At 42.0% G+C, this 26,603-nt stretch overlaps 1 protein-coding gene across 1 annotated transcript; it reads left to right on the top strand.

The window, feature by feature from the left end:
• Nucleotides 1–17,516: 17,516 nt before the first annotated feature.
• LOC105944931 (putative olfactory receptor 2W6) lies at nt 17,517–18,470 on the top strand. Its single transcript, XM_012951754.2, is given in 1 exon segment — nt 17,517–18,470. A coding segment is annotated over 1 exon segment (954 nt).
• Nucleotides 18,471–26,603: the final 8,133 nt, after the last annotated feature.

Genomic DNA, 26,603 nt, shown 5'->3' with positions numbered 1-26,603 from the left:
CTGTGCCTCCTGAGTGCTGGGATTAAAGGGTGCACCACCATGCCATGCCAGAAGTCTACTTTTAAATATAACTCTCTCCTTTTACTTGGTAAGAACTTCTGGGTCAACCTATTTTGCATGCCATTTTCTGACCATCTGATTGTTTGAAAGACGGATCAGATGCAAATTCTGCAATGGCAGAAAAGACAAACCAGTCTGTAAGATAAATATAGTAACCTGAAAGGCTGGGCATGATGGCTTGTCCAGGAGAAAGAGGGAGTAAGAAAAAAAAAAAAAAAGCCAAATTTTACTAGCATTTGAAACGAACTCTAGCTCCTAGAGTGCCAGGTGGTATTCTAAGAAATCAAGGGAGCAATGAAGCTTTCTGCCAGCAAGAACAGTGTCTTGGCGACATCTGCTCCCTGACTTGCTTCTTTGTGATTTAAAGAAAGTTAAAGCCTGGGTGTGGTCCCAGCACTCTGGAGGCAGAAGGAGGAGGATAGACATGAGTTCGAGGCCACCCTGAGACTACAGACTACAGAGGGAATTCCAGGTCAGCTTGGACTAGAGCAAGACCCTACCTCAAAAAAAAAAAAAAAAAAAAGCCTTCCTTACAATCTAGTCCGTGTGTGTGTGTGTGTGTGTGTGTGTGTGTGTGTGTGCATGTGTTGCCCACAGTCCTAAAACTCTCCTGTGTGCATCCTGAAAAAGTACATATTTCCAGATTAACCATTTCTTTATTTATGAAGGGAGACAGAGAGTATGGGTGTACCTGAGCCTCCTGCCACTGCAGATGAACTCCAGATGCATGTGCCACTTTGTGCGCCTGACTTTATGTGGGCACTAGGAAATTGAAGCATCGAGCCGTCAGGCTTTGCAAGTGCCTTTAACCACTGAGCAATCGCCCCAACCCCAGCTTTATTATTTCAACAAGGAAATTAGCACTGTTTCAATACTGCCATCTAACCTCCACACCACACACTCAAATTCTGCCAATGGCCCTAACAGTGCCCTTCATTTCTCTCTGGTCCAGAACCCAAAGGAGAGTTAAGTACTGCAGTTAGCTAGCTGCCAGGTAGCAAGCCTCCTCACATCTGGGGCAGCTCTTCAGGATTTCCTTGTCTGTCATGACATGACACTTTTCATGACTACAGGCCTGCCACTTAACAGAATGTGTCTCAGTATGGGCTAAAGAACCTCTTATAACTATTCAATTTTGTCAGAGATAGTACAGAAATTCTGCTACTATTTTATTCATCATATCAGAGGACTCTGATGGCAATGAGTCTCATTACTGAAGACCCAACTTGTGCTATCTGGTTTAAAAGGCATCTGATAAATTTGTCCACTGCAAAATAAATATTTTTTTTAAATTTTTTATTTATTTCTTTGAGAGCAACAGACACAGAGAGAAAGACAGATAGAGGGAGAGAGAGATTGGGCGCACCAGGGCTTCCAGCCTCTGCAAACGAACTCCAGACGTGTGCGCCCCCTTGTACATCTGGCTAACGTGGGACCTGGGGAACCGAGCCTCAAACCGGGGTCCTTAGGCTTCACAGGCAAGCGCTTAACCGCTAAGCCATCTCTCCAGCCCCAAAATAAATATTTTTCACTTGCTAACTGAGAAGTATCCTTTAAGCAATGATTTTAAAATAATGTAAGCATTCTATATCTTATTGAAAATTGTCCTGGTTTCAGCATCCATAGATTCTTTAAAATATTTTATTTATTTATCTATGAGAGTGAAAGAGGCAGACAGAGAAAATGGGTACAATGGAACCTCCAGCCACTGCAAACGAACTCTAGATGTATGTGCTACCTACCTTGTGCATCTGGCTTACGTGGGTACTGGGGAATCAAACCTGGGTCCTTAGGCTTCACGGGCAAGCACCTTAACTACTAAGCCATCTCTCCAGCCCCGTTATTTCTTTATTGCTGTTGTTTCTAACTTAATTTTTTTAACTTCTTATTGACACCTTCCATACATTAACACAATGTGCCTGATCATAATCTCCCCCACAACCCTCGTTTACCTCCCTCCTCTTCTTCCCCCTCCACTGAGCCCCTTCTTCTTTCCAATTAGTCCCTGCTCTATTTTGATGTCATCAATTTTTTTACTCCTATTATACAAGTCTTGTGTATGTACTGTCAGCCACTGTGAGGTCGTGAATATCAAGGCCACTTTGTATCTGGAAGACAGTATGACAAGCAGTCCTACCCTTCCTTTGGCTCTTACATTTTTTCCACCACCTCTTCCTCAATGGACTCTGAGCCTTGGAAGGTGTGATAGAGATGTTTCAGTGCTGAACACTCCACTGTCACTTCTAGAATAATCCTTCTACAAAAAAAAAAGAAAAAAAAACTTGAAGCCAGGCATGGTGATGTACTCCTTTAATCCCAGCACTTGGGAGGCAGAAGTAGGAGGATTTCTGTGAGTTACAGGTCACCCTGAGACTATATCGTGAATTGCAGATCAGCCTGGGCTAGAGCAAAGCCCTACCTCAAAAAAAAAAAAAAAAAAAAAAAGTAAGTAGAAGAACAGATTAATGGGAGTCAAAAGGCCTAAGTGAGGTCAGGAAAGAGACTGAGTAAAAGAAAGGTGGAGGGAGGGCTAATTAAAATCTAAGAGGATTTAAATAAGGCATATGGAAACCTACTTTTTTGGACAATGGAACACTCAGGAGCCATAGATTGTTACTAGAAAATTTTCAGTGCCAGGGATGGGAAAATACCTTTCAGTAAATTGTTGGCCAGGGAGGTCCCTGATGCCCCCAAAGCATTATAGACCATTGCCAAGGCTCTTGGTTTCCTACCAGAAATAGATGGTAAGACCCTACTGCTGAAGACTCCACATGCTTGGGCTACAAGGTCATTGAGAAATCCTGCTGGAGCTGAGCTGAAAACCTCCTCCATGTAGACCAGCTGACAGAAAGCTGGAAGAAGCCATTCTGCATGCAGTTCAATAGGAGAGAGAGAGAAATCACCAGTGAAGATACTCAACAGTAGACACTGCAAGCCTTAGATTAGTCCAGCCAGGCCAAATGAGCCAACGGGTGCAATAGTGGCATGTCTGTTATGAGAAAGCCAACTGTCCTCTAATTGGACTAAAAACCTACAAGAGGGGTAGTCATGAGCCCTAGGGGTGTAACATCTGCTGATGTCTGGATAAATGTATATACTATGCTTATCAAACTGCCCAATAAGCACTTCTCTTAATGTTCAGACCCATATATTAATGCTACTCACTTTTGGTTAGAGAGTCTTCTCTTTCCAGGTGGCAGTAACCTCGGGATGACTTGGATGACTCAGAAGGCACCAGGGTGCTGAGAAGAAGTGACAGAGGAGTGCTCAGCAATGAAACATCTCTATCACACCTTCCAAGACTCAGGGTCCATTGAGGAAGAGGTGGCGGAAAGAATGTAAGAGCCAAATTAAGTGTAGGACTCCTTACAATGTGCTCCTCCAGACACACAATGGCCTGGATATCCATGTCCTCACAGTGCCTGACACTACCTACACAAGGCCATCATAACAGGAGGAAAAGATGATGACATCAAAATAAAAGAGAGACTGATTGAGAGGGGAAGGGGATATGCTGGAGAGTGGAGTTTCAAAGGGGAAATTGGGGGGGGGGAGAGGGAATTAACATAGGTTATTGTTTACAATCATGGAAGTTGTCAATAAAAAGTAAATTAAGGGCTGGAGAGATGGCTGAGCGGTTAAGCGCTTGCCTGTGAAGCCTAAGGACCCCGGTTCGAGGCTCGGTTCCCCAGGTCCCACGTTAGCCAGATGCACAAGGGGGCGCATACATCTGGAGTTCGTTTGCAGAGGCTGGAAGTTCTGGCGCGCCCATTCTCTCTCTCTCCCTCTATCTGTCTTTCTCTCTGTGTCTGTCGCTCTCAAATAAATAAATAAATAAATAAATAATTAAAAAAATTTTTTTAAAGTAAATTAATTTAAAAAAATTGAAAGATGTATTGGGCTCTAGTTAAATTATCTACTTAGCCAGTGCATAAGACGACAATTGAGAGGGTCTATTAATGCTGAAGCAGGTGATCTTTTGTCTTTTAATTGCAGCTGACTTTGCAGTTGGTATCTCCTTGCTCCAGTGATCAGTCCAGCTTCTTCCACCTAGATCATACCAATTCATGTGGCTGCTCTGTTTATTATTATATTCAGTTTTGTTTTGTTTGAAACAGACTCTCACTATTAGCCCAGGCTGGCCTCAAACTCGTTTTGTTTTGTTTTTTTGTTGGTGGTGGATTTTGTTTTTTTCTTTTTTATTTTTCAAGGTAGGGTTTCACTCTGGGCCCAGGCTGGCCTGGGATTCCCTATGTAGTCTCCTCAAACTCGGCAATCCTTCTACCTCTGCCTCCCGAGTGCTGGGTTTAAAGGCGTGCGCTGCCACGCCCGGCTTTGGCCTCAAACTCTTGATCCTCCTGCCTTAGCCTTCTGAATGCTAGGACTGGACTACTGGCATGTACCACCACACCTGCCTTGAAATGCCTATTCAGAAATGTCATTCCAGTGAGTCCAAAACATCAAAATACAGGGATACAGGACATAGAGGGACCTGTTACCCTCAGGAGCATATCAACTCTCAAGCTCACATCATAATTTACACTATGGTACCCGTGACTATCTTTCATCTGCCTGGACCATGGAGGGTCTTTGGGGTGCTCAGCTCTTCCTGCTCTCCTCCCTCTGCCATCCATATTCATAGGCATACAGACACACAGCCCTAAAGGACAGAGACACGTTCTGAGAAATGTGCCATTGGTTAGTTTCATTTGGGAACGCCATAAATGGTACTTGTCATTTGAATGGCATTTTCCTCTGGGTGTAACAAGGTGACTTCTTGGAGTAGAGAATACATTGGCCAGGTAGCCACAGAAATCTTGGAGGCAGCCTCATGGCCTGGGTTTGATTCCCCACTACTGACATAAAGCCAGATGCACAAAGTAGCACATGTGTCTGGAGTTCGTTTCCAGTGGCAAGAGGCTTGGCATACCCATGCTCTCTTCTCTTCTCTCTCTCTCTCCTCTCTCTCTCTCTCTCTCTCTCTCTCTCCCCGCTTGCAAATAAATAAAAGACAGGATCCTTCCAATAAGGTATCCTTGGCAATGATGTGAAATTATCAGTCTTATCTACCTGAACTTTGCCCAGTGGTGGAAGCTATACAAAAACAGAATGAGGCAGTTTAGGGTTGTCAAGGTCACCCAAAATAAGCCAAGGGAGAAATGTCCTTGTCTTCCTTATCTCTTGTTTCAGGAGGGGTTATTTTGTTTTTCCTTATCTCCTTCTTTCAGAAACACCAGGTGGCCTTCCCTCCTTTACAGCAGGGACTCTGCCTTCTTGCTCTGCCTTCTTTCCTCCTCTTAAACTCTGTATTAAATCTTTGTAATTTTTTTAAGAGAATGGGCACACCAGGGCCTCTAGCCACTGCAAACGAACTCCAGACACATGCACCACCTTGTGCATATGGCTTACATGGGATCTGGAGAATCGAACTTCAGTTCTTAAACTTCACAGGCAAGTGCCTTAACCGTAAATCCATCTCTCCAGCCCTAAAAAATTTTATTTTATTTATCTGACAGAAAGAAAGAGGCAGAGAGAGAATGGGTGTTCCATGGCCTCTAGCCTTTGCAGACGAACTCCAGATGCATGTGCCACCTTATGCATCTGGCTCGTGTGTGTCCTGGGGTATCAAACCTGGGTCCTTTGGCTTTGCAAGCAAGCACCTTAACCACTAAGCAATCCCTCCAGCCCTGTATTAGTTAAATCTTGCTAAACATCACCTACTATGGCTTGTGAATTTTATTCATCAGATTCACAAGGCAAGAATCTGGAGGCCACTTACTCAGTGGATGTTTTCAATGACCATGAATGTCCCACAGTGACCATCAGTGTCCTGCACCCTAACTCCTGAGCTGAAGCCCAATCAAGAGCTGTGAGGAGCCAAGCGTGGCGGCACCCTCCTCTAACCCCAGTACTCAGGAAGCAGAGGTAGGAGGATTGCCATGAGTTCGAGGCCACCCTGAAAGGACATAGTGAATTTCAGGTCAACCTGAGCTAGACTTGACACTCTCAAAAACACCCTAAATTCCTGCATCAGGAGTATTGGAATATAATGCTATTTTTGCCTCTCACACTATCTCAGTGATGTAAGGTCTATTGCTTGTTACAAAGGCTTGTTGAGGCCTGGCTCATTTTCCTAACTAATCTTAACTGCTGGCAGCTCATCACAAGCATCTCGGATCTTGGTTTTCACCCACTGAGGTTACATTGTTAATTTCTGATCTTCACAACTATAAATTTATGTTGTCACCAAGTTTGTTAAAGCTGCCACAGGGAATTGAGACTAACAGCTAATTTTAGTTTTTTTGGGGGGGAAGTAACTTTTGTTTGAGTGAGCTTTTATCAGTGTGTGTGTGTATGTGAGAGAGAGAGAGAGAGAGAGAGAGACAGAGACTGGGAGGGAGAGAGGGAGGGAGGGAGAGCAGGATGCTCTTGAGCCCAACCAGGCTCAGGCAAGATGCTTGTGCCTGAGGCAGCTTGAGTGGCACATACAGCGCTGTGCAGTCCAACAGAGGGTTGAGCTACCAGAGCTCTGCAGCAAAGCCACACTTTCTCTCAGGATGAGCAACTAAGGAAAAGAAGAAAGGTAAACATCATAACTTATGGTACTGAAAAGGACTCTATGTTCTAAATTTTCTTAAGAAACACAGATTTTTGAGCTGGATAGATGGCTTAGTGGTTAAGGCACTTGCCTTTACAGCCTAAAGATCCAGGTTCAATTCCCCAGTAGCCACGTAAAACCATATATACAAAGTGGTACATGTGTCTGGAATTCATTTGAAGTGGCTAGAGGCCCTGACACCCATTCTCTCTATCTGCCTCTGTCTCTCAAATAAATTAATTAATTAAATGTTTTAAAAAATATTTTAAAGGGCTGAAGAGATGGCTTAGAGGTTAAGGTGCTTACCTCCAAAGCCAAAGGACCCAGGTTCAATTCCCCAGGTACATGCTTCTGGAGTTCATTTGTAGTGGCTGGAGGCCCTGGCATGTCCATTCTCTCTTTCTCTATCTGCCTCTTTCCCTCTCTTTTGCTCTCAAATAAATAAAAATAAAATACTAAAAACAATAAATTCTTTGTTTTAAAAACATTTTAGGGGCCAGGCATGATGGCTCACGCCTTTAATTCCAGCACTTGGGAAGTAGAGGTAGGAGGATTCTGACATCAAATGAGACATCAGAATAGAAGAGGACTGCTGTGAGTTTGAGGCCAGCCTGGGATGACAGAGTTCAGTTCCAGGTCAGCTTGGGCTAGAGTGAGACCCTACCTCAAAAAGAAAAGAAAGACTTTAGCCAGGCATGGTGGTGCACGCTTTTAATCCCAGCACTTGGGAGGCAGAGGTAGGAGGATCACTCAGAGTTCAAGGCCACCCTGATACTACAGAGTAAATTCCAGGTCAGCCTGAGCTAGAGTGAGACCTTACCTTGAAAACAGCCAAAAAAAAAATTAAATTAAATTAAATTAAAAAATAGTTGGATGCTATCAAACTTTTTTTTTTTTTTTTTTTTTTGGGCAGTCAAACTTTTGCAAACTAGCAAAACCTTATGGCACAGTTATGACATCCCAGCTCCTCAGCACACTGGGGCAAAGACACGGGAATGTCAGGGCCTGCCTGAGCTGTGAGTTCAAAGCCAGAGTGAGCAACTTAGTGAGACCCTGTCCCAAAATAAAAAGTGAAAAGAGGGCTGAGGCTATAGCTTAGTAGGAAAGTGCTTGCCTAGGATACACAAGGTCCTAGTTTCCATCCTGACAAAGAAAAGTGCAAATTGTCCCACTAATGTCTTCTACTGTTGCTAGATGAAAACAACCTAGGATCAACCCAGAACTAGCCCAGGATCAACCCAGGACCAGCCCAGGATCAGCCCAGAATCCCATATTGCATCATCTTTTCTTTTTGTACATTACCTTAGTCTTCTCCCACCTACAGCAATCCCTCAGTCTTTGTTTTTATGACCTTGACACTTATTTAAAAAAAAAAAAAAAAAAAACATTGGCCGGGCTGGTGAAATGGTTTAGCAGTTAAGGCATTTGCTTGCAAAGCCTAAGGACCCCAGTTCGATTCCCCAAGACCCACGTAAGCCAGATGTACAAGGGGCACATGCGTCTAGAGTTTGTATGCAGTGGCTAAAGGCCCTGGCATGCCCATAACCACTTTTTTTTTTTAATTTTTAATTTTTTAAAATCTTTTCACAATTTTTATTAACATTTTCCATGATTATAAAAAACATCCCATGTTAATACCCTCCCTTCCCCACCCCACACTTTCCCCTTTGAAATTCCATTCTCCACCAAATTACCTCCCCATCTCAATCATTCTACTTACATCTATACAATACCAACCTATTAAGTATCCTCCTCCCTTCCTTTCTCTTCCCTTTATATCTCCTTTTTAACTTACTGGCCTCTGCTAATAAGTATTTTCCTTCTCACGCAGAAGCCCAATCATCTGTAGCTAGGGTCCACATATGAGAGAGAACATGTGGTGTTTGGCTTTCTGGGCCTGGGTTACTTCACTTAGTATAATCCTTTCCAGGTCCATCCATTTTTTCTGCAAATTTCATAACTTCATTTTTCTTTACTGCTGAGTAGAACTCCATTGTATAAATGTGCCACATCTTCATTATCCACTCATCAGTTGAGGGACATCTAGGCTGGTTCCATTTCCCAGCTATTATAAATTGAGCAGCAATAAACATGGTTGAGCACGTACTTCTAAGGAAATGAGATGAATCCTTAGGATATATGCCTAGGAGTGCTATAGCTGGGTCATATGGTAGATCAATCTTTAGCTGTTTTAGGAACCTTCACACTGATTTCCACAATGGCTGGACCAGATTGCATTCCCACCAGCAGTGTAGAAGGGTTCCCATTACATCTTTCTCTCTATCTGCCTCTTTCTCTCTTTCTCAAATAAATAAATAAATAAATTTTTTTTTAAAAAGCACTGGCCGAAATATTATATATTTGCTTATCCCCCAGTTTGGCCTTGTCTGTTGTTTGTTTATGGTTTAGACTGAGGATATGTATTGGGGCAGGAATACTACAGAAGTGACAATATACCCTCCTTAGTGCTTTCTATAGAGTTGCCTGATGTGAGACTGAATTTGTGTGTGGAGGGGGTTTGGGGTATGGTGTGTGGTGTATGTACATGTGTATGTACAGATGCGTCTGTGTGGAGACCAGAGGAGAACCTCTCATCACTCATCTACTTACTTCCTTGAGATAGGGTCTCTCCCTCATCCTATAACTGCTGTTTTCTTTCAATGAGCCCCAGAGGTTCTCCGGTCTCCACTAGATGCTTGGCCTGCCTAGTTCTCTACATGGGTCCTGGGACCTGCAAGCACCCTTAACCCCTGAAGCATCTCCCCAGCCCTGAGATTAAACTTCTTGATCATGTAATTAAGGTAATTTCTGCTAGGATTCTCCACTGTAAAATTATCATCTTTACCATTAATTAATACTTTGTGATCATGAAAACAAACTTTCTCATCATACTTAAGTGTATAGCTTGTCATTCATAAATGACTTTTGCCAGAAACAATTATTTCTGTAACATCTAGTCTATTGCCGTTACTGGTTATCACTTGGAATGCTACTGTGAAGAAAACTTATTTTTTCATTTATCGTTTAGTCATTTATTATTTAAGTCAGTGTTGAATCACAGGTAACAATTTCATCCTACTATACTCAATTGTAGTCTCATCCTGTCTGTTGTGGTTTGAACGTGAGTGGTCAGCAGGATCTTTGCGTGTGAGCACGTCATGGGACCTTCAGGAGCTGATGGAAGTGAGTCACCAGGGTGAGTTTTGAGGTGTGATAGCTACAGAGAGAGGTTCACATCAGCCTGGGCTAGAGTGAGACCCTACCTCAGGAAAATAAAAAGAGAGAGAGAGAGAGAGAGAGAGAGAGAGAGAGAGAGAGAGAAAGTGATAGAGGAAGATTCCAGACATTGACGACCTCTGGCCTACATAGTGTGCCCACAGACACACTTGCAAACACGTATATATGAACACACACAAAAAAAAGATTGACTGCATGTCTGGAAAATGAAAAAGAAGATGTTTCTTGCCTTTACCTTTCACAACCCTTCTCCTAACTATTATTTTTCTCCCCAGTAATTTTTTTAAAGATATTTACTTATTTATTGACAAGCAGAAAGATACAGAAAAAGAGAATGGGCAAAACAGGACCTCTAGCCACTGGGAACAAACTCCAGCTGCATGCGCCACTTTGTGCATCTGGCCTACGTGGCTACAGTGGAATGAAACCCAGGCAAGTACTTTAACCACTGAGCCATCTCTCCAGACCCCCACGCCAGTATTTATTTATTTATTTATTTATTTATTTATTTATTTATTTATTTATGTATTTATTTGACAGAGAAAGAAAGAGAGGGAGAGAGAGAATGGGCACTCCAGGCCCTAGAGCCACTGCAAAAGAACACCAGACACATGTGCCCCCTTGTGCATCTGGCTAACCTTGGGAATCGAACCTGGCTCCTTTGGCTTTGCTGGCAAACACCTTAACCACTAAGCCTTCTCACCAGTCACCTCCCACCTCCCCCCCCCCAGTAACTTTTAGCTGAGGCTTTTAAATTCTTTTTAATTTATATTTATTTGGAAGTAGAGAGAGTAGGGAGAGGAAGCGAGAGCAAGAGAGAAAACAAAATGTAGAGCTAGATTATAAAACCACAAGCCCCACCCCCAGTGACACTTCCTCCAGCAAGGCCCACCTTCTAAAGGGTCCGCAACCCACAGGAACAGGGCCACCAACTGGGGATTAAGTATTCAAACATGTGAGTCTATTGGGGGCAGCATATGTTGACCGCTGAAGAAAACTGTGCTTCCTTAAAAACTGGTAGCTGGGCGAATCTCAAGGAGGTGAAGGTCATAAAAAGCACCTTGGGGAAATAAAGTTCACAGAATGAAGGGATTTTTGTCATCAAGTTTTTTGAAGACATTTGGTAAAAGTATTACAAATAATCTCTTCTTTTCTTCACCAAAGCTTTCATGATAATTATTAGACTAAGTTGCAATAGAAGAGTTTTCTGCCAGGCATGGTGGTGCACACCTTTACTCCCAGCACTTGGGAGTTAAATTTGAGGCCAGCCTGGAACTACAGAGTGAGTTCCAGGTCAGCCTGGTGTAGAGTGAGAATCTACCTTTAAAACTGAGAGAGAGAGAGAGTTTGATTAAATATACTTGTGCTTACTGGAGAAGATAATTGACATGGACTGTGTTTGTTTTTATGTGTGCTCCCCCACCCACACCCAGGTAGGGCCTCTCTCTCTCTAGCTCAGGCTGACCTGGAATTCTCTGTGGAGTCTCAGGGTGGCCCCGAACTCATGGTGCTCCTCCTACATCTGCCTCCCGAGTGCTGAGATTAAAGGCGTGGGCCACCACACCCAGCACTGTTTCTTTTTCTGGAGACATTCTATGATGTCAAATTGCAATATATTCAGTCATACCGTAAAATGTTAAGAATATTTCCTGAAAACACACAATCTTTGGGTTGTGTTATTTCACTCCACACAACATAGATTTCCACAACTATATTTCCATCAGTTATAAATTTAAATGCAGTTGTAGTAGGTTATGGGTGGTGATGAAGTGTGAATAAAGGAATGAAAATGAAATAATAAAAAAATTATTCTGAATTTTCTTCCCTAGATAATAATGGTGCAACTTTTATGGGATTTTTGCCCAATAAGGGCTTTGCTGTCTTCATTTCTCAGAGGAACTCATTATCTCAGACAGAAAATTCCTAAGAACCTCAAATTCTCTGGTTATTTCTTCCTAGTTTCCACAAGAAAATCTTAAACTAAGTCAATTACTGAATATAAGTGTAAAAATCAACTCTCATGGGGAAATAGCTCATCTGTGTCAGGAAGTTAGTTTAAAAAAAAGAAGGAGGGGCCAGGGAGACTTCTCAGTGGTTAAAGGCACTTGCCTGCAAAGCCTAATAGCCTCAGTACACATGTGTGGTAGTTTGAATAGATGGCCCCAGTATATTTGGTGTTTTATTAGTTTGTAGTGTGCATCTGCAGCCACCTAGCTGGAGGAAGTGTCACTGGGCGGATCTTAAGATGTGGTGGTGGGTTTGAGATTTCAGTCTAAAGACATACAAAGCGTGCTTAGGGCTAGAGGGATGGCTCAGCGGTTAAGTGCTTGGCTGTGAAGCCTAAGGACCCCAGTGCAAGGTTCAATTACCCACGACCCACGTAAGCCAGATGCACAAGGTGGCGCATGCATCTGGAGTTCATTTGCAGTGGCTGGAGGCCCTGGCATGCCCATTCTTTCTCTCTCTTTTTGCCTCTTTCTCTCTCTGTCTGTCACTCTCAAATAAATAAATAAAAATAAACAAGGTGTGCCTAGCTGCAGTTCCTGAAGTATACTGTGCTGTGTGGCTTTTGACTTTTTTTAGGCTTGTGCTTCTCTATGTGCATTTGGTCCTGTGAAGGCAGGCCAGCTTCTTCTGCCATTATGGAACTTCCCCTGGATCTGTATGCTTCAATAAATCCCTTCCTCCATAACTGTGCCTGGTCTGGAAGTTCATCTCAGAGACCTGAAGCTGCCTGCTGCACCATGTAAACCACATGCACTAAGTGGCACATGTATCTGGAGTTCACTTGCAGTGGGAAGAAGCACTAGTGTGCCATTCTCTTTCTCTCTCTCTCTGTCTCTCTCTCCTTGAAAATAAACAAAAATATTAAAAATAAAAATAGAAGGAACATTTATTACTTGTGGCTGTTCATCTTTCAGCATTTGCTTATACATGGAGATGATAAAATTATCATTATCTCTAGCTAAATTAGTCTATCCTCACCAGCTTCATTAGAAGTATTAAGCTCGTGTTACATGATTTTTTTAATTTTTTGTTTATTTTTATTTATTTGAGAGTGACAGAGAGAGAGAAGGAGGGGGAGAGAGAAAGAGAGAGAATGGGCATGCCAGGGCCTCCAGCCACTGCAAACGAACTCCAGACGCGTGTGCCCCCTTGTGCACCTGGCTAACGTGGGTCCTGGGAATCGAGCCTCAAACTGGGGTCCTTAGGCTTCACAGGCAAGCGCTTAACCACTAAGCCATCTCTCCAGCCCATGTTACATGATTATAATAGTTTTTATTTAAAATGTATTATTCAACATAGTAATGATCACATATTTTTATTTCTACTTAACAGTACCTAGAAATGGTTCCTGAATTAGGTAATAACACACATAATTTAAATGTACAACTAAATATATTTTAAATGCACATTTATACATAGTTCCTCATCTATATCAATTAAATTTCTGCCTTCAGAAGCAGCATATAAAATTTATCTCCCTTGGAAGTCATTGACAGCCAATATAAATATATGCTTTGTATATGCAGATATTTCTACATTGTTTCCTTGTGATTCTAACAAAGTAAAGAAATCTGAAACAGTACATAAAACTGTTATTTGTTTTTATATTATTGACAACTTCCATAATTATAGACAATAGACCATTCCTCACTTTGCCCTTCACAACTGCACTCTCCATCATATCCCCTGCCCTTTCCTTCAGCCTCTCTTTCACTGTGACGTCATCATCTTCTCCTCCTTTTATGATGGTCTTGTGTAGGTAGTGCCAGGCACTGTGATGTCATGATCTTTTCCTCCTCTTATGATGGTCTTGTGTAGGTAGTGCCAGGCACTGTGAGGTCATGCACATCTAGACCATTCTGTGTCTGAAAGAGTGTGTTGTAGGTAGTCCTACCCTTCCTTTGGCTCTTACATTCTTTCTACCACCTCTTCTGCAATGGACCCTGAGCCTTGAAGGGTGTGATAGAGATGTTTCAGTGCTGAGCACTCCTCTGTCACATTTTCTCAGCACCATGGTGCCTTTTGAGTCATCCCAGAGGTCACTGGCATCTGAAAAGAGAAGCTTCTCCAAAAGTGAGAATAGCATTAATATATGGGAATGAACATTAACAGAAGTACTTACTGGGAAGTTTAGTGAGCATAATATATGCATTTAGCCAGATACCAGCAGTCATTATACCCTAGGGCTTGTGACTTCTGCCATCATAGGGGTTTTTCTTCTTCTTTTTTTTTTTTTTCAAATTTTTACTAACAACTTCCAAGTTTTTTTTTTTTTTAAATCAGGTATATATTCCCTCCTGTGGAGCAGGCCTCCAGTCCAATTAGAGAGCTGTTGTTTCCCCCCATAACAGACATGCCACTATTGCACCTGTTGCCTCATTTGGCCTGGCTGGCCAAATTTAAGGCTGGCAGTGTCCACTGTTGTTTATCTCCACTAATGACTTTTCTCTCTCCCATGTAGCTACATGCAGCATAGCTTTTTCCAGCTTTCTGTCAGCTGGTCTACATGGAAGAGGCTCAGCCCCAGTGTTATTTTTTTTAAATTTTATTTATTTACTTATTTGTTTGAGAGAGAGAGAAACAGAAAGCAGCAGATAGAGAGAATGGGTGCTCCAGGGCCTCCAGCCACTGCAAACAAAATTCCAGATACATGTGTCACCTTGTGCATCTGGCTTACATGGTTACTAGGGAATCAAAAGTGAGTCCTTAGATTTCACTATGTAGTCTCAGGCTGGTCTCAAACTTACAGTGATCTTTCTACCTCTGCCTCCCAAGTGCTGGGATCAAAGGCATGCGCCATCATACCAAGCAGTAACTTTTTTGAGGTGGTTCTTCCATATGAATTTTATTTTATTTTATTTTTTATTTATTTGAGAGCAACAGACAGAGAAAGAGGTAGAGAGAGAGAGAGAGAATAGGCGTGCCAGGGCCTCCAGCCACTGCAAACGAACTCCAGATGCATTCGCCACCTTGTGCATCTGCCTTACATGGGTCCTGGGGAATCGAGCCTTGGACCAGGGTCCTTAGGCTTCACAGGCAAGCGCTTAACCGCTAAGCCATCTCTCCAGCCCCCCATATGAATTTTAAATGTCAAAAGGAATCATCTCTTTTCAGCCCAATCTCATTCTCTTAAGAGAGTTTTTTAGAGAAAATATTCTTGCTAAACTTTGTTGCTATGGATGTTAGAATTGCATAAGAATTAATATTGGGAAAATGGTAAAGTCGCATTAAATAATAGCTCATCTTTGCACCACATGCACAGAGAAGATGTTAGAGAATATTATTGCAAGAGAAGCCATGGCATGCACAGAGTCCAAGACTTTTACTGGCTTCTATATTCCATTCTGAACTGAGTATGGGGTGGCCACTTCTTGTGCCTTAATGCTTGTTACTATCCACTAGTCTCCAGTGAAACAGACTATGAGGAAAATTTGGTGCTGTCTCTGGGGAATCTGGTGTGTGTGTGTGTGTGTGTGTGTGTGTGTGTGTGTGTGTGTGTGTGTGTGTTCTGGGAAGACTGGCATCTCCTATGAGACCATACACTCTCCTGACTCTTGTTAGAGAAAATTAGTTAAGGGAATTTGGGCAGCAGGGGTGTGAGGGGGAGTCCTCCATAGAGTAGGCCGGAGAGGAAGATCCGATACTATATCAACTCTGGCACCCACAAGACCTTCTTCCTTGTCAGACTTGACTCCTTTGGTCTTCAAGTATTCCCTGTGCCAGTGGGCATCCCAGCCCCACTCATGCCGCCCCTGCTCTGACTCCTGGTCTGGGACTGGGAGGCTGGTGACCCAAAGTGCCACCACCTCATGTTTCTCTCTGGGTGGTGTGACCACAGTGTCCTCATCCATGTTCTCTCGTCACCCAGGCCGATTCAGCTCCGCTAGCTCCTGTTGTCCCTTGATCTTGCCCCCCACCCCCCATTCAATGACTTCTTACAGTCATCTTTCATCTGCACTCTAGGAATTCCACTTGGACTTTCCAGATAAGTCTCAGAGGAAAGAAGGAGCTGTGGACATGGCATTCCTGAGGTTGTGGCTACATTTGGTAAGTTACTGATGCTGGGACCTGAGTCTCAGGCTGTTGTTAGATCATATCATTAATAACATCTATTATGTCATTATTTCTCAGTCTAAATGCCATAGGGTTGATCACATTTTATTCATTTATTTTATTATTTTTATTTATTTCAGAGAGAGAAAGAGTGGGTTCAGCAGGTCCTCTTGCCACTAAAAATGGACTCTATATGCATGCACTACTTTGTGCATCTGGCTTTACATGTATACTGGGGAATTGAACCTGGGCTGTCAGGCTTTGTAAACAAATCCCTTTAACTGCTGAGCCAACTCTCCACCCCAAGGGACCAAATCTTATAACTATTTTAAGAGAATCTGCTACATGATTTAATCATAGCAAAGAGCTCCTACAACACTTGGTTTGAGTCATGTTTTGGACTCCAGTGTACCCAGGAGATACAAATTTTCTTTTACTAGAAGTCAAAACCCAGGGCTGGAGAGATGGCTTAGTGGTTAAGGCACTTGCCTACAAAGCCAAAGGACCCAGATTCGATTCCCCAGGATCCATGTAAGCCAGATGTACAAGGTGGCACATGTGCCTGGAGTTCATTTTCAGTGGCTAAAGACCCTAGTGTACCCATTCTCTCCCTCCCCCACTTTGCCTCTCTCACTCTCTAAAATAATTAAAAGTAAAAGTAAAATAAAAACATTCACAACCCTATGACTATTTTACTAATCGCTTAGGAAAATTTTCAAAATATCACCCTGGCGCACCCGTTCTCTCTACATATATATTTGCCTCTTTCTCTGTCTGTTGCTCTCAGATAAATAAATAAATAAAGGAAAAAAATTTTTAAAAAATCTCAGTAAATATTAACCCCTGGTTAATCTATATTATACAGAACACTCACTTTAAGACAGAAAAAAAAAAAAAAAACACTGCCAAGTGAAGTAGAGCTGGGGAGATGACTCAGCAGTTAAATGTGTTTACTTGCAAAGCCTACTGGCCTGGGTTCGAAGTCCCAGGACCCACCTAAAGTCAGATGTACAAATCCATGTATCTGGAGTTCATTTGCAGCAGAAAGAGGCCCTGCCATGCCCATTTCTTTCTCTCTCTCTCTCTTCCCCCTCCCCCTTCTTTTTCTCTCCTTCCCACTCTTCTGTCTCTCACACATAAATAAAAATATTATGAGAGTATAAGCTATCAGAGACAATATGGAATCTTTTAATTCTATATCCCTAGCAGGGATGAGAGAGTTTTCAGGGTAAGTTTTCACCCAATAGCAATCCTGGTTTCATGACTCAAATACCTATTCTCCTATTCTGTCCATAGATTACAGGTGACTGGGAAAACCTAGTATTTCTCATTTTTAAAAAATGATGGAATTTTTTAATTTACTATTATTTATTTTGAGATAACCCAGGCTGACCTGGAGTCTCAGGCTGGCCTCCAACTCACAGCCATCCTCCCACCTCTGCCTCCCGAGTGCTGGGTCTAAGGGCGTGCACCACCACGCCTAGCCAGTTCTCATTCTGCCATTTTTCCTATCATTCCACACTGTGTTCCTCCCAGATAACTCATTCTCTTGGCAGGTACCATGTAGTCACAGATGATGCAAAAGGACAATACTAGTTCTTTTGAAGGCTTCATCCTGGTGGGCTTCTCGGACCGCCCCCACCTGGAGCTGGTCCTCTTCGTGGTTGTCCTTACCTTTTATCTGCTGACTCTCTTCGGCAACATGACCATCATCTTGCTTTCAGCTCTGGATTCTCGGCTGCACACACCCATGTATTTCTTTCTGGCCAACCTCTCATTCCTGGATATATGTTTCACCACGGGCTCCATTCCTCAGATGCTCTACAACCTCTGGGGTCCAGACAAGACCATCAGCTACGTGGGTTGTGCCATCCAGCTGTATTTTGTCCTAGCCCTGGGTGGGGTGGAGTGCGTTCTTCTGGCTGTCATGGCCTATGACCGCCACGCCGCCGTGTGCAAGCCGCTGCATTACACCAGCATCATGCACCCTCGCCTGTGTGGGCAGCTGGCTTCCGTGGCATGGCTGAGTGGCTTTGGCAATTCTCTCATCATGGCACCCCAGACGTTGATGCTACCCCGCTGTGGGCACAGGAAGGTGGACCACTTTCTGTGTGAGATGCCAGCACTGATTGGCATGGCCTGTGTAGATACAATGAGCCTCGAGGCACTGGCTTTTGCTTTGGCGATTTTTATCATCTTGGCCCCACTCCTTCTCATCCTCATTTCGTATGGTCACATCGCCCGGGCGGTACTGAGGATCAAGTCGGCTGCTGGGAGAAAGAAAGCCTTTAGCACCTGTAGCTCCCATCTCATGGTTGTCTCTCTCTTTTATGGCACCATCATCTACATGTATCTCCAGCCGGCAAACACGTACTCCCAGGACCAGGGCAAGTTCCTCACTCTCTTCTACACCATTGTCACTCCCAGTGTTAACCCCCTGATCTATACCCTGAGGAACAAAGACGTCAAAGAGGCCATAAAGAAGGTGATAGGAGGAGCTGGAGAAATGGCTTAATGGTTAAGGCACTTGCCTACAAAGCCAAAAGACCCAGATTCAATTCCCCAGGACCCACAATAAGCCAGGTGCACAAGGGAGTCTTCATGCATCTAGAATTCCTTTTCAGCAGCTGGAGGCCCTGGTGCATCCATTCTCTCCCTCTCTCAAATAAAGAAGGTGATAGGGAAGGGGAGTGAGTGAGGTGTGACCAAGTTTGGCAACTGTCTTCTCCACCTTCTTTACTTACCTAGATTGAGAGGGAAATGCAGCTTGCCTCCTAAGTTGACAATCATTTATGTTCTGTAAGTCAGGCATTTATCATCAAGAGGACTTTAATTGGGATTGAACAATCATCTATGCCTGCAAAATACCAGCTGGTAATAGTCACTAACTTAACGTCAAAATAAGCACTTAGTGGGTCACTAACTTAACGTCAAAATAAGCACTTAGTGGGTCTAAGTGAGCTCTAAGTAGTGTAGAAGCATTTATTTGTTCTAGAAGATTCAAATGTGCCAAACGGAGACAGGCAAATAAATTGTTCAATTAACCGGCTTTACATCCCCCCACTCCAATACTACAGCTGACCTGTAGCTCCTGCATAGTTTGAGCCGCTTTATATAATTGAGCTTGATGTACATGTAATGATATATGTTTGGGTTTCTGCAGGAACAAGGAAAGATGAAAAGATGCAAAGCTAGGTCTAGAAATGCCTGTTTCATATACAAGGAAGAATATTCAATCCTAATGATTCCTGTCAGTGACAAGAGAAGGCTGAGCTGTCTTCTTCCTGAAAACACTTATCATTTCTCCATTGTTTCCCATGTTGTCAGGATAACCTTAAGTGGAGGGAGAAAGACATGAGATGAGTCTGGGGGTGGGGGAATTGTTAACATTTTTGTGATGGGTTATTCTCTGCTTGTTTTTTTTTTTTTTCTTCACTATTACATTAGTGACAGCAGTCACCCTCCACTTATGATGGAAATTGATCTGAATGTGAAATGGCCCCTGTGTTTGAACACTTGGTCTCCAGCGGGACAGTTTTAAAAGATGGAGCCTCTCTGAAAGAAGTGCGTCACTGGGAGTGGGCCTTGAGGTTTGAAAACCAGGCACCACTTCCAGTCTGACCTCTGCTCCTTGTCCCACAGGATATGGAGACCCACCTTTGTACGCTGCCAGGACAGACTGCCTCCCCAAACCCTGTAAAGTAATATAAGCTCTTCCACCCTCAAGTGGCTTCTTGTCATGTATTTGATCACATCAACTAGGAAAGTAACAGAATAGCTCATGCCAAATAAGTAAGTGTCCACTTGAAGATGGCCATTCCTCCTCTCTGACATATCATTTAGATGAATCCCATTGCTTGAGAAAGTATGTATCATGTCAACATTTCTGCAGGTAAATGAGGCTTACAAGATTTGAAAATATGAGCTGTGGAATCATTAGGAGCTAGACTAAAGATCATTTAGCAATTTCTCATTTAAGCTTCCCCCAAATTTTAGGAAATTTCAGGTCACTCTAGAAGCCCCAGAAAATATACCACCTACCTAATCAATTTTCCTCAGAATATTATTGTTAAAAACAACACTGATATTTTCTTATTTTTGAGCACTAGTTCTGACATTTTGTCCAGATAAACTAGCTTAAATTTTATGTAAATCAGGACTTATAGGGGTTTTGGTTTAGTTTTTATGATCGCAAGTATTCTATAAATCCCATAGGAAGGTAGAAAAATTAGAATGTGTTTGATTCTTCTCACTTTTTTACACAGAGTGAAACACAGTGTTAGGTCACAATGCTCATTAGGAAATGAGGAAATGTAGCCAACATTCAGAATCTGGAGAGCGGGGACTATAGCTCAGTGGTAGAGCATACGACTGTAGAATCTGGAGTGGCTCAGCATGTCCCATCTATGCTACTAAAAAGCAGCTGATGTGTTCTAGGAACATTAAATACCCTACTCATTAATAAGTAAATTCTTTTAGAATCACCATTGAGAGAACAGTTACAATAATTTTATCTCTTGCCTATACTGTTCAGATGTGCATTGCTTTCAACTCAATATTTTAGAGGAAAGACAGAAATTTAAGAAACAGACTATACATCTTGAAATTTACTTTGGAAGCTCCTTAATGAAATTTATAACTGATTCATTTAAAAACTGATGTTTTCTATTTTAAATTAATTTATTTATTTGAAAGGAGAGAGACAGAGAGAAAGAGAGGAGTATGTATGTGTGTGTGTGTGAATGGGTACATCAAAGTCTATTGTCACTGCAGAAGACCTCCAGATACATGTGCTACTTTGTGCATCTGGCTTGTACATGAATACTAGGGAATCAAACCCAGATGGTAGGCTTTGAAAGCAAACACCTTTAACCTCTGAGTCATTTCCCCAGCCCTCTGCTATTTTTTAAAATTTGTATTTACTTGGTTGAAAAAGAGAGAGACATGTTCCACCTTGTGCATCCGGCTTTATGTGGGTACTGAGGAACCAAACCCAGGCTGTTAGGTTTTGCAAGTAAGCACATTTAGTTGCTGATCCATCTTTCTAGCCCATAAAAGCTTTTATTTTTTACTTTTATTTGTGTTTTTTTGAGACAGGGTGTCACTCTAGCCCAGGCTGACCAGGAAATTACTCTGAAGTCCAGGCAGAATTTAGACTCACAGTGATCCTCCTACACCCCATTCCCCACCTTCTGACATTTTCTTTGTAAATTTTATTTTGTTTTGTTATATTCTTTCCTGCTTTTTTTTTTTTTAGCACCATTGTCACAGACTATATGGAATAATAATGAGAGATCTCACAAGAAAAAACACTGAATTTCCCAATAATAACACTCTCACATCCCAGCACCACCATTTTACATAGGTTATAGTTGACAACGTTTACTTCCCTGGGCATAAACGAGGTTGAGTTCAATGTTCCAGTTGTCTCATCTTCTCATGTGCATTGCAGAATGGTGCTCATGGTTAATAACAATAATAATAATAATAATAAATGTCTTACTTCATCCTCTACAGACTTTTCCTTTGATGAACCCATAAGTTATCATTACAGACTGTACATAAAAGAATGAATGTTTAGATTTTTCCTTTGATGAACCCATAAGTTATCATTACAGACTGTACATAAAAGGATGAATGTTTAGGTCAGAACGAGTCAACCTACTATGCACCGTTGTGCAACTCTTTCCATCATGTTCTTAAACTTTCTGCAAGAGAAATAAAAATTCCTTTCATGATTCTGCATGTTTGTATTTATACTCACTGTGATTTCAACCTATGAGAGGATGGCTCAGTAAGTATTTATCAGAACATTTATTATCTTATCTTGATAGGTGATATGGAGGACCCTTAAAAATAGGTTTCACCCATTACATATATATTTGTATCTATCTATGTATGCATATATGCACATATATGTGTATATACATCATATATATACATACATATCCATATATATTTCAAATTTTCCTCTCTACTCACTCATTCAGCAAATATCTATTGAGTACCTACCTACTATGTACCAGCCATTATTCTAGGTCCTGGAACAAAATATACAAAACTACACACACATAAAAAAATCATTGTGGTATTGATCTTGCATTCTCATACAAGAGGGGAAGTAACGAGTACATAGAAAGACTCATGTGGTGACATTGGTGTAAGGGTAACAAAGGAAAGCATCATGGGTAGCCAGGCATTGGGAATATGGAGGGCCTGCAGTTTTGGTTGGAGGGCACCAGTGAAGACCTTACAAACGCGCCCCATGGTGATGTGATCAGATGCGAAGGTCTGATGTGTCCAGCAGCATCACAGACATCAAAGGGATGAATGTTCCCAGCAGAGGGAGCAGTATGCACAGCATTGAGATTGGGAGCCAGAACCAAAGACAGATGGACAGAGGAGGGTCACCCAGGAAGGAAAGAGAAGAAAATATTTCCAGAAAGAACGATCAACTCTCTAAAGTGTGTCCAGCAGGTCAAATGAGATGGAATCTGAAAACTGAGCCCACCATTGAGCACTGTGAAAGCTAGCGACAAAACTGCAGCAGCCAGGGTGGTTGCAGGAACTCTGATGGTAAATGTGTAAGGAACGATTAGACTCAGGGAACCTTGAATCCTCTGAGGAGTGTAACCACAGGGAGAGGAATGGGATGCTAGGAAAGAATTAGAAAATAAAGCAGGAATTCTTTTTCACACAAGAGGAATTATGACATCAAAATAAAAGGTAAAGGATGTTCCAGCCATGAAATGATGATGCAGAAAGGAGAAGGAAGTTGCAAGAATGGGATTTGCAGTAAGTGAAAAAGAAAACAATTCAGGGGGCTGGAGAGATGGGTTAGAGGTTAAGGCACTTGCCTGAAAAGCAAGGACTGAGGTTCAATTCCCCATATCACACCTAAGCCAGATGTACAACGTGGAATTCTATTGCAGTGGCTGCAGGCCCTGCCACACTCATTCTCTCTTCCCCCTCTGTCTGCCTTTCTCACTCTCTCAAAAAAGAAAAGGAAAAGTTAAGAAAGAAAACAATTCAGGCTATGAGAAATGGTTGAGCTTTAAATAGAAGCAAGAGTTCACCACAGTAGAAGGAAGGCATGTGCCTAAGCATACACACTGGTATTCAGGTAGCTAAAAGCATGAGAGTTTGTACACTACTTTCTTATGAGAGTTTGTACATTATTTTATTTATTTGCTTATTTTTTTAAATTATTTATTTATTTATTTGAGAGTGACAGACACAGAGAGAAAGACAGATAGAGGGAGAGAGAGAGAACGGGCGTGCCAGGGCTTCCAGCCTCTGCAAACAAACTACAGACACGTGTGCCCCCTTGTGCATCTGGCTAACGTGGGACCTGGGGAACTGAGCCTTGAACCGGGGTACTTAGGCTTCACAGGCAAGCGCTTAACCACTAAGCCATCTCTCCAGCCCTTTATTTGCTTATTTATTTGAGAGAGACAGAGAGAGAATGGGTGCAACGGGGCCTGTAGCCACTGTGAGTGAACTCCAGATGCATGCACCACCCTCTGCATCTGGCTTATGCAGGCTCACAGGCATCTTAACTACTAAGCCATCTCCCCAGCCCCAAGACTCGCAATTTTATAATTAACACTTTGAATTAGAGCTATGGAATAAATGATATGCTAATACAAAAAATGTCAGGGAGAAGTCGGAGCAGTAAGGGAAAAGTTTGATCTGTGCCAACAGGATATCATAAAATCTCACACTCAGGTCACAAAGCGACTTCTGGTTTATGCCCTCACAGGTGAAAACATATACTGGGGACAAATAAACTTTTAAAACAGCATATTTGGGGACTGCGGAGATGTCTGAGTGGCTAAAGGCACTGGCTCTCAAAGTCTGCCAACCCAGATGTACAATGTGGAGTTCATTTGCAGCAGTAAGAGGTGCACCCATTCTTCCCCCCCTTGTACAAATATGTGTGTGTGTTCTTTTTGGTTGTTTGTTTTGGTTTTTTTGAGGTAGGGTCTCACTCTAGTCCAGGCTGACCTGGAATTCACTATGTAGTCTCAGGGTGGCCTTGAATTCACAATGATCCTCTTACCTCCTACCTTGCCTCCCCAGTGCTGGGATTAAAGGTGTGTACCACCATACCCAGGTTGCTCTCTCTTTCTTATATATATATATTCCTAAATAGCATATTTTACAGCCACTAGTCAAAAAGGAAAGGGCTGGATGATATGAATAGATGACACAGAAAAACAGTTTTAAAAAAACACACAATAACCTACAGCCTGAGGTCTTGAGGCTCATTTTCTCTCATACAGTTTATTCATGTTTGTGCAAGTGAACTTTTTACTCTAATAAACTTTGCTGTGTGACTATCTTGGTGACTCTTAAATTTCTCTCAACAAAGGCAAAATTCCTATAACAGAAGGCAAATATTAAGTCATATTTAAGATGCATTACAATTTCATCATTCTCCTTTTTTATTTTATTTTTTATTATTTGTTTTTTATTTTTATTTTATTTTATTTTTTTATTGGTTTCTTGAGGTAGGGTCTCACTCCAACCCAGGCTGACCTAAAATACACTACGTAGCCTCAGGGTGGCCTCAAACTCATGGCAATCCTCCTACCTTGGCATCCCAAATGTTGGGATTAAAGACGTGTGCCACCACACCAGGCTCATTCTCCTTTTTAAAACATTTTTTTTGTTCGTTTGTTTTTTTTTGGTTTTTCAAGGTAGGGTCTCACTGTAGCCCAGGCTGACCTGGAATTCACTATGGAGTCTCAGGGTGGCCTCGAACTCACGGCAATCCTCTTAAAACATTTTTAATTAACTAATTTAGTTAGTTAGTTAGTTAGTTAGTTGAAAGCACAGGAGAGAGGATTGGTAGGAAGAAGAGACTGGTAAGGAGAGGGGACTGGCAAAAGGAAGAAGAGCTGTGTTTGGCCAGATTCTTCCTTGAGCACTAGCTGCAATGGTGAAATTAAATTTAAATGGCCAACGTGGTATCCTAAGAAATTCTGTTAATTTAGAGAAACTTATTCAACCTGTGCAAACCTCCTTGCCCACATGAACACAGTGAAGATGCAAGGCGGCTCTTCCTCATCATTCACACATGCCACGCCTTCTTTATTACCATTAAATCCCACACTCATTCCATCTCCAGGTTCTGAGAAACTGTTCATTATTTCCAAATTTTTACTTTAAGAACTTGTTATTTATTTATTTATTTGAGAGTGACAGACAGAGAAAGAAAAAGGCCACTAGGTAGATAGAAAATGGGCTACTGAATTGCACAATTTATTATTTAGCACTTTTCTCATATATTTTGCATTTTTCTGGAAAAATTATATATGCTACAATATACCTTACTCATTTGAAAAATTGATAAGAAATTGTATATGAAAACATATAGAGAAAAAAACAATAGAAAAATGTAATCAAATTTTAATCTTGTAAAAATTCCAAGACTCTACATTGAATAGAATGAGGTTAAATGAGATTAGAATGCAAAATCTGTGAAAGAAAAGAGCTACAAACATAATAAAACCACTTTATGTAATGGGAAGTAATATTTCTGTCACAAATTAAACAGATGAATAAACACTGATGTCAGATAACACATCAGACAGGGCAGCACCTTCCTGTGGTTTCACAGAATTCCCTCCTCTCCCTGCAAAAGGGAATTCCTACTCTGGTGGCACAGAATTCGGTTTCTACCTAATAAAAGTATTTCAGTCCCTATTGTCATTAACTTTGTGTTGGACACCTTTAAGGAGAAGGTCCCCAGAGGAAGGGGACTGTAGAGCAAAATGTAAATGAACAATCCCCCAGACAGCAGCTCCCTGTCTCCACTGGGTGTTGGGGTCAATCACCATGGGTCGCAGTCCGGGGAGGATTCCTGCTGGCCCCTGCAAGCCAGAGCTACACCCACGCCAGTCAAGTTCCCCTCCTTCTCATCTCTTCTGCAAACTGGTGAGGAGGACTCTGAAAGGAACCGTTAAATACCCAAACGCTGCAACGTCATGCTCGAAAAACAGCTCTGGTTGTCAGCAAGATTTTATCCTTATTTTCACATTTTCTGAGTTAATCCTGAATGAAGAGCCCATGAGTCACCACCTAAGGGGAGCGAGGGAAAATTCCGCTATCAGGTTTGTGTTTGGTCAGTTTATGAAGAAGCTATTGAATCTGCATACTTCTAATTAGGCCTGTTTGGATTCCAAACTCCGTGGACAGACAGACCCAGTCACCCTGTGTCTCTAAGGCGCACAGTGGAGGCATGTAAGGCACCTCTGAAAAAGTTTCTGTGGAATAGACATCCTCACATCTGGTGGTTGGAATGTTTTCTTGCAGATTCTTTATTATTTTGTTTTTATTTTATATTTTATTTGTTATTTTAGAAAAATGTAACCCAGCCTCCATTTCTTAATTGTATTTATCTTTCTCATATGTTTTTTTGGTAGGCAATTTTTGTTTATTTATTTATTAGAGTGAGAGAGACAGGCCCAGAATAAGAGAAAGAGACTGAATATGGGCACATCAGGTCCTCCTACCACTGCAAACAAACTGCAGATGCATGGACCATTTTGTGCATCTGGCTTTACATGGGTACTAGGGAACCAAGCCTGGGTCATAAGGCATTGCAATCAAGCACTTTTAACCACTAAGCCATGTCTCCAGC

This window comes from Jaculus jaculus, chromosome 13 (genome assembly GCF_020740685.1).
Source record: "Jaculus jaculus isolate mJacJac1 chromosome 13, mJacJac1.mat.Y.cur, whole genome shotgun sequence".
Taxonomy (NCBI): domain Eukaryota; kingdom Metazoa; phylum Chordata; class Mammalia; order Rodentia; family Dipodidae; genus Jaculus; species Jaculus jaculus.
The sequence above is the reverse complement of the archived record's forward strand: the minus strand, read 5'-3'. Positions and strand labels throughout refer to the sequence as shown.